Below are 8,792 nucleotides of genomic sequence, written 5' to 3' on the forward strand. Positions count from 1 at the left end.
CCCTGACTTCAGATAATGTGATATTATCAAAGTTATACTTTGATTTAGAGTGCGCAAGCTGAAAGACTGTCAACATCTGGGTCCTGCTGCACACTGCTCCGTACTACAAACACAAATGCACTGTGATCACACTGTGTTTTGGTGCCAAGTTTGTTACCAAGTGAGCCGTGCGGCGTAATTACAGCACGAATACCGCAGGGAAAGAGTCAGCCAAGATATCAGACGTGCTATTACTGGAAATGTGGCTAAATATTTCGCTTTCGCTTTTCCCAGGCCCTCGGTGGTAAGTGATGTTTAGGCCAGTAACAAAACACGGAGAACGAGCGCAGGGAAATACTGGCTGCAGAGAGTTTGCATGTGGGTAAAGTTATGAATACTAAATTCAAGTCACCTCACCTTTTCAGGTGTTCGTTCAGGGAAGAGAGCAGGGTGGATGGATGCTCATCTGAAACTATGGAAGAGTAGAAGGGAGATGAAGAGGAACATAAAAGAGAGACTACAAAAGGAAAGGGAATGGTGGCGTTTTGGAGTGACAGACAAAGAGAAGCAAAAGAGTAATTCACTATTTTTTCCAGACTAGTCTGTCTGACAGCTGATAAGATAGATGAAAGCCAGCCGAGATGCTCATCACAATCACACGTGCGTCATGTGCGATGGTCTTCTTCTGGGCACTCAATGAGCCGGGAATTGGAGGAAACAGATTAAGGAAACCCACCAATTAGAAGAGAACATCATAGATAGACCGGCCACAAAGGGAGAGAAAGTAAAAAGAAAAATGAGTGACGGGACAGAAAAGGACAGATGAATGGAGTAAAAGAGCATAAATAAAATGGGCCACAGGGTTTTAAAAGCAAAGAAAATGACATTCTCACAAATCTACTAATTTGTAAACAGTGATCGTGACAGATGCGTGCTGGACTAAATTATACTGATGCAGCTTCGGACCTCATTGCTCAGTGATGCTGCAGAGACCTGGTAACGCCACAATAAATGAGAATGACGCAAGCAGGACACACTATTAGCCTCAGACGGTGATCGGGTTGTCAGGAGAGCCGGCGAAGCAGGACGCAAAGAAATACGGGTCAGAGCCTGAGACAAATAGAATTTCACTCCCGTGCTTTGTCCTTATTACATTACATCCGGGACACGAAGAGATGTGTTAACATTGAATCCAAATCATGTTAGAGACGTCTGGAAATTGGACTAAATTGTCGCGGTGCAGCTAAGAAACAAGTGGTCAGTGTGTTTTGGACCTGAAGACGGTGATCCGTAAGTCCCAGGGAGCGAGGGGATGAGAGCTGCAAAAGGCAATTTCTACTCCGTCCTTATCTGACTTCACACCTGGAAGCGTGTTGTGTCCCTCTGACATGGACTCGTTCTGACTGGGAAGACCTGACTCACCAAAATGTGCGCAGGCCAGTGTGAGAAGATCAGGCCTTCTTCATGCACAAACACAGTTTGACATGACGTCATTGTCTTTAGACAATACATTTTTTTTGCCAGGGTGGTGGAAATGACATGATAAAGGTACTAGGAAAGAGTCAAGATTGACACAGAGACGAACAACCATTCACACTCACATCCACACACCTATAGGAACATTTAGAATAACCAATCAATCTTATCCCCAGAGCCCTCATGTGATCCCCATGTGATCCCCATGTGATCCCCGCGGTAACACCGTCCATCCCGCCGTCACCAGCATCCCCTGACTCACACACCGGTTCCCCCACATAACCCCTGCAGCACGTTACTGCTCACTTCCACTCATTCGCTGTCAGGGTGTCTCACTGTGCTTCCCCGCTTGTTTACCCCTTTTGACTTTTAGCCCGGTGCCAAGCCAGAGGTCTGTTTTGTTAGCCAAAGAATTTGTTTATTGGCTTCTTGCTGCCCTCGGATTGCCCCTTGGACTCTGCCTCTCCTTTAATAGCCTGATGCAAGACTTTTATTTACTCACTGAGGGCTGATATATGCAACACTTATGACACTTATCATCTTGGTTTAAAAGTTTTGGTTTAACCCTTTCCTACGGCCCCTTGAGGCATCCTGTTGCCAAGGCTCTGAATGCTTGATAACATTTTGCATTACGTTATTACAACAAGTTGTACTGGTGGTCACCACAGGGCAGGCTTTGGCAGGCGATATCCCACTGAGTTAAGTGGCCTTGTTAGTCATTCGGCTTCATGTGTGTGTATTTGTTGGCCGTAATGTATAACTGACATTGTGCCGCAGCTGGGTGAACAAAAGTTAATAGACTAATGTTATCGGAGTTTTTATGTTTCTCAGTTTAGAGTTTTCGTAGCTCCTGCTCATAATTTACAACCTAGAACTACACTGCATTAAAACATTTCTACATCATTATGTTTCCACAAATTGTGTCAACTTATATTTGGTTTACCTAACCAGTATTTAATTTGTGTCATCACCTTATTTGAGAGATGGATATACCTTTATTTTTGTATTTAAGTAAATATATATATACTGTATATATACACCTTCAGTTTGATATGTATTCCATATTAACTAGTTTTAACAACAACAACAACAAAATGTCTCCTTAGTTTGAAAAACATGCTGTTAGATTCTAGACAAATCTAGACAGAAGCTCCTCCGACAGGTTGAGGTACATTGACGTTGGCAATATGTGTGCTTCACAAATTCCAACTCAACAGAGCATGTGTCCAGCCGTGCCGAAAACGTCTCCGTCCCCGCCGGCCTCTGGGGTAGAAAATGGAGGTCAAAGCCACATAGCCAATCGTTCTTTGGCAGAAAAGGTAACGATGCAGTTCGTATTTCGAATAGAATAGAATAAGTACTTTATTGATCCCCTAGGGGAAATTCACGATCTAGGTAGCGCCTGACAATATGCAAACATAATATACACATACAGTTAAACCATTAAAAGGATTATATATCAAAGAAAAATGTAAGTTAAAACACACATTAAGAGTTCAAGCTGGGGGTGGAGAGAGGGAGGGGTGGGGGTGTGTGCAAGGGGTGGAGGGGGGTGCGGAGGGCCAACATAGCCAAGTATGGGGCTGTGCAAAAAGCTAACATAGCCAGTAAACATGGCTCACTAGAAGTTTTTCTAGTGTTTTTCTTGTGAGAAAGAGTGATTTAACGTATAGCTCACCCTGCCTGGAGACTTTGAATTCTACAACTTTGCATTTAAATTCTCTTCTGTTTTGTATTGAAGGGGGTAAATCAAAGAAGACATAGTACGCATTTTAAATGTCACATATCAAAGTAGAGCTTCAGCTGAGGTTTAGGAAAGCGCTTGCTCAAACAAAATGCCTCCAGAAATCTGTTTTGGATTAAAATATATTTTTTCAAGATGTCCATTAACTTTGTTCTCACTTCACAGAAGTGATCAACCGCTTGGAGCATATTTCATCACTCTGTGTTTTGTGTGGCCAGATATACACCGTTATCTGATTACGGACAACAGTGAGTCGTTGCTCTGCAAGTTTCCAATACAGGAACTCTCAAACAAGCCTTTACAAATATTTAAATGCATGCAAATATAGCGGAGGATGACGATGATCACAGAGGATCCAGTTTGGTTGGGTGTAAATTTACAAGTCCTACTATGTGTTAACGTGGTGGGACTGGTCTTATATTGTGTTTTATACTGTTAGATTTAATTTACTTACTAACACATTTTTCCATTGGGGTCAATTTGACCCCAGCAATTTGAAACTCCAGAAAATCATCAGAATTCAAATTGTTCACGTATTAGGAACTTTGTGTTTGTTTGTTGACTCCCTAAATAGCCATCCATCCATCCATCCATTGTCAGACCGCTTATCCTGCACACAGGGTCGCGGGGGGGCTGGAGTCCATCCCAGCCAACTTCGGGCGATAGACAGGGTACATCCTGGATTGGTCGCCAGCCAATCGCAGGGCAACACAGAGACACACAACCATTCACACTCACATTCACACATCTACGGGCAATTTAAAGTCCCCAATTAACCTGATCCCCAGAGCATGTCTTTGGACTGTGGGAGGAAGCCGGAGAACCCGGAGAGAACCCACACAGACACGGGGAGAACATGCAGACTCCACACAGAAAGGCCACTGGGCGGAATCGAACCCAGGACCTTCTTGCTGTGAGGCGACAGTGCTAACCACCACGCCACCGTGTCCCTAAATAGCACATTAGATTAAAAAAAAAACACCCACGCCCTTAAGGATAACACAAGACAGTTCCTGGAATGCATTGTTGCTTGGGAAAATAATGATGCTGCCCGGATAGTAAATACCCACTTATTTTTTGAATTCACAAGAATCATTTCCAATTTCCCCTGAAACATCTGCTGACTCTAGCAATCAATATGAAATGAGTGTTTGAAAGTCAACTTAGAATGCTGCACGCATTTGCCAACTACTTTCCCACATTTTTAAGAAAGGACACATTCATTCAATTCAATTTGAATCTGTATCCAAACTTTTGACTGGCTATGTACATCTCACCTAATGCACTATAACCCACCAGGTTTGAGTTGGACATTTATTCCCATTAATAACGGCCATCATTACAAAGCCTTGGCTAACTGCTCTTCCTAAAATGTTTAAACGTTTGGCATAATTAAGTTAACCTTTGGCTGTGTTTCTCCACGGCCCAATCCCCTCATCCTTCATCATCACCATCCTCTCTGAGACTGCTTCCAGAGTCCGCTTTGCCCTTGGCTGTGTCACAGACACATCCAGTTGTCTGTCTCAGCCTCTTCGGGTACACAAACGACCACTTCGATGTCGACCAGAGTCATTTGTCTTTTTTATGCGTCTGCTCTGTCTAACCTCCGGCTCCTTTTTGTTTTAATTAATGTCTCCCTCCGAGTCGCCATTATTGGCGGAAGATAGTTCATGCTGACTTATGAGTTGCGATGACGACACGCTGGTGTCACAGCTCTGCCTAATTCCCATGGAAATGACCGTTTGTGTGTTTTTTTACACAGCATACAGCTGAGTCACTATTCTATTAACTATTAGCTGAGTCACTATTATTCTCTATTTGGGGAAATGTTTGTAATCCCCACTACTTTAACCTGTTCACATTGAAGACCTCGTGTCATAAATCTCAAAAGCCTAACTTGCGAAAGGGAAAACAAGCCCCGCGCGCTGTTTTAATCACCTTTACCTTCACCTTTACTGTTTCTATGCGCAAAACCCCGCTCATGCTGGCGGATCCGATCCGAAAGTGGCCCAATGAAAGGAGGGAGGAACAGAAAGAGCGCGCTTGGAGACGGGAAGCTGCTGGCTGCTCCGCGTGTAGCGCGCACCTCCCCTCTCCAGAGCGCAGAGGAGAGCTTCCTCTTTTCCTTCCTTTTTCTTTTTTGTTACGGATCCCGAGCTGTCTCTGTTGCGTCCTTCCGCCGCCGCTGCTGCTGTTTTGTTGTTGTTGTTGTTGTTGTTGTTGTGGAAGGGAAATCGTCGCCCGAGTGACGCACCGACGGCAGACCGCGAAGCGCCGGCGCCAACCTGAAGGACATCGCAACTTTAAAACAAGTCGCAACACAGTTGGAAGCGGTGGCTGGGTGCGGGTTCTGAATGGAGACACCTGACTGCTCGTAACGCCCCAGCTGCGCGTCGGCTGAATTACTCTTTGCAGCTGTGACGGCTAAAGGAATGTGGAACACGAGTCTATCCGAGCGGTGAGTGTTGTTGCGCGTTTTCAAACGCCTCTTCTCTTCCTCCTTAGCGGCGTTTTGTCGGACTGCGCAACCCTTTTTGCAGTTTGCTGCAGAAAGCGTCGACTGTTTCGGTTTGCACACTTCACTGGAAGCAAAACATGTATAACAACAGCTCACCTATCCATTGAGAGCATTATGTGGAACTTTTACACCAATTATAAGCTTGTTATAAGCTTGACGCATTTCCTCACCTGTCCATCCCCCCTCACTCAGTAAGAGGACCTGCCTCCTGTCAACATGACCGCGGACCTGAACTTGACCTCCTGGCTGAATGTAACTGAGCTTCACAATGACACCAGAGGATGTTCCCTCACCAGGACAGGATTCCAGTTCTACTACCTGCCCACTGTTTACATCATGGTCTTCATCACGGGGCTGCTGGGCAACAGCCTGGCCATCTGGATGTTCGTGTGCCACATGAGACCCTGGAGCAGCATCTCCGTCTACATGTTCAACCTGGCGCTGGCGGACTTCTGCTACGTGCTCTCCCTGCCCTTCCTCATCTTCTACTATTTCAACAAAACCGACTGGATATTCGGGGACGTTCTGTGCCGGCTGCAGCGCTTCATATTCCACGTGAACCTCTACGGGAGTATTCTGTTTCTGACCTGCATCAGTGTTCACAGGTACACCGGCGTCGTGCACCCGCTCAAGTCCCTGGGCAGGTTGAAGAAGAAGAATGCGGTTATTACCAGCATGTTGGTGTGGGCGGTGGTTATTATAGCTATGTCCCCCATCCTGTATTATTCCAGGACTGGCTTGAAGCGTAGCGCGACCACTTGTTATGACACCACCACTGAGGATGAGTTACCTGGTTATTTCATCTACAGCATGACTTTGACTGTGTTCGGGTTCTGCGTTCCCTTCATCATCATATTTTGCTGCTACGGCATGATTGTCAAAGCGCTGATCTGCAATGATATGAACAACGCGCCCCTGCGGCGTAAATCTATCCACCTGGTTATCATCGTGCTGGCAGTCTTTGCCGTCTCCTACCTGCCGTTCCACGTGATGAAGAACCTGAACATGAGGGCCAGGCTGTACTTTCAGGGGCCCGACATGTGTGATTTTAACAACCGCGTCTACGCCACCTACCAGGTGACACGGGGGCTGGCCAGCCTCAATAGCTGCGTGGACCCTATTCTTTACTTCCTGGCTGGAGACACGTTCAGGAGGAAGCTGTCCCGGGCCACTAAAAAGCCCTCCAGGAAGGGGGACAATGCCCTTCAGTCCAAGAGCGAGGAGACGGCTCTCAACAGCCTGGCAGAGTATGTGGAGAATGGCGACCGGAGGCTGTGACGGGGCACCTCTGTGTGCCTACTGGTCACGGGCGCCGGTTTCTGTTGGCTTAAGAAGGCACGATGGACTCCATATTGATTAAATAGACGCACTGTGTGTGTGCTGAAGGCTGTGTGTGAAACTTCATGGTTTATAGAACTGTAGGATAAATACTTCATCTAACCCTTGTGATGACCTTTGCAGCCTGTCGTTGGTAATAAGCTATCGTACCGTGTCGTCATGTACACGTGTTGTACTCTAAATGTTACAGCCGTCGCTTTTCACTCTCATCGAGTAAAAAAAAAAAAAGTGGGGGGGGGACGGAATGCAGCTCATCCAGCTTCTGAGCGGATGCTTGATCAATAGTTATTAAGCGGGAGAGGTGGGGTTGGGGAGGTGTAGCCGCGATGGCTTCTAGAGGAGAAAGTGAAAGCACTGAAGCTGAGATTCCTGCATGGATGTACCGTGCAGACTTTGCAATGCACTATGACTCTCTGCTCAGAGGGCTACCTGTCACTGCTAATTTCATCCACCATCTAGTATTGACTTTGCCAACAATGTGGTCGTTGGGTTTCTTATTTTGACAGCTCTGAGGTTTTGGTCTGTAACGGCGCTGTTAGCCTTTACAGACTTTTCCCCCTTTTTGTTCACATGTTCCTCCCAGAAAAAAAGAGAAGATAATACGTACAGTATTTTTGTGTATATGATGAATGTTGTTGGGTTTTTTTTGGGGGGGGGGGTGCTGTACAGGATGTTGTGACGTCTATTTGTGTTGTTTGTGTCCAATCGATGTCACTAATGTAGACCTTTATTGCATGAGCCCAATCAAATGCAATCAGTGACACACTAACCGCAGCCGGTTCAAACTCTTGACGACTGTTTATTGGAGCATTAGAAATAAATAATGTCTTAGATGAGCAACACGCATTCAATCACCTGCTTTGTGACTCCAACGTATTGAAGACTTGTTTTGTATGAGACGCATCAGAGTAAATACTGCACATGTCCGTGTTTTGACAGATAATCATTTCTCTTTTGTATCTGTTGTAATCACTGTGGAGAAATGGTTGTGGAGTGTATATATTTTACCCTGGACTACACAGGTGTTTGATGTCAGTACTAATACCTTTGTTAATCTGTAACGTGGTCAGCTATTGTCAAGAAAGGAAGCGACTCAAGCGATCTTTGTCAATAAATTTTTATATTTAAAACAATCTGCTAAGCCCCTCCTACTTCTTTCAACATCATTATAAGTATATGATTTTTAGCATTTGTGTCTCGTTCTTTGTGCCAGGTGCACCCGTCCTTGGCTAAATATGTGCACTGTGTGAACAAACAGTGCCCCCTTCTTCCTCCTCCTCCTCCTCCTCCTCCTCCTCCTCCTCCCTCTCCACGCTCTTGAATTTATTTTTCAACACGGCCAGGAGGAAGCGAAGGGACGAGTGAGGAATAAAGAGTGGCACCCTTTTCTCCTGGCTTATCCTAAGACAGCTTTTGTGTCCGTCACAATGGTGCGGAGCTATTGATGCAGACAGCGGTGCGTGGCCGTCGCCAGGACCCCGGGGCCGCGTGTTGTTGTGGGCACCGGAAGCCCACCAACCCTCTTCCTCCAAACGGGGACCATGAATACAAACAGCTTCTGCTTTGCTGGCTGTGAGGTTGTGTGTGTGTGTGTTTGTCTGTGAGTGTTTGTATCTCTGTGCTGTGGAGCCCGAAGGCAACAAATGACTTATTTGAGTAGGTGGCTGTTATTGCCATTGCTGTTTGTAATTGTTAGATGTTTCATTATCAAAAGGCCCTGTAACAGGCAGATGGGAG

General features: G+C 45.8%; 1 protein-coding gene across 1 annotated transcript; it reads left to right on the forward strand.

Annotated features, from left to right (window-relative positions):
• The first annotated feature begins 5,229 nt into the window (after positions 1–5,229).
• On the forward strand, positions 5,230–8,188 carry p2ry1 (purinergic receptor P2Y1). Its single transcript, XM_040181417.2, has 2 exons — positions 5,230–5,657; positions 5,910–8,188. The coding sequence occupies exon 2, from the start codon at positions 5,934–5,936 to the stop codon at positions 6,993–6,995; it is 1,062 nt and encodes a 353-aa protein (XP_040037351.1). The 5' UTR covers positions 5,230–5,657; positions 5,910–5,933; the 3' UTR covers positions 6,996–8,188.
• Positions 8,189–8,792: the final 604 nt, after the last annotated feature.

Source organism: Gasterosteus aculeatus, chromosome 1 (genome assembly GCF_964276395.1).
Source record: "Gasterosteus aculeatus chromosome 1, fGasAcu3.hap1.1, whole genome shotgun sequence".
Lineage (NCBI taxonomy): Eukaryota > Metazoa > Chordata > Actinopteri > Perciformes > Gasterosteidae > Gasterosteus > Gasterosteus aculeatus.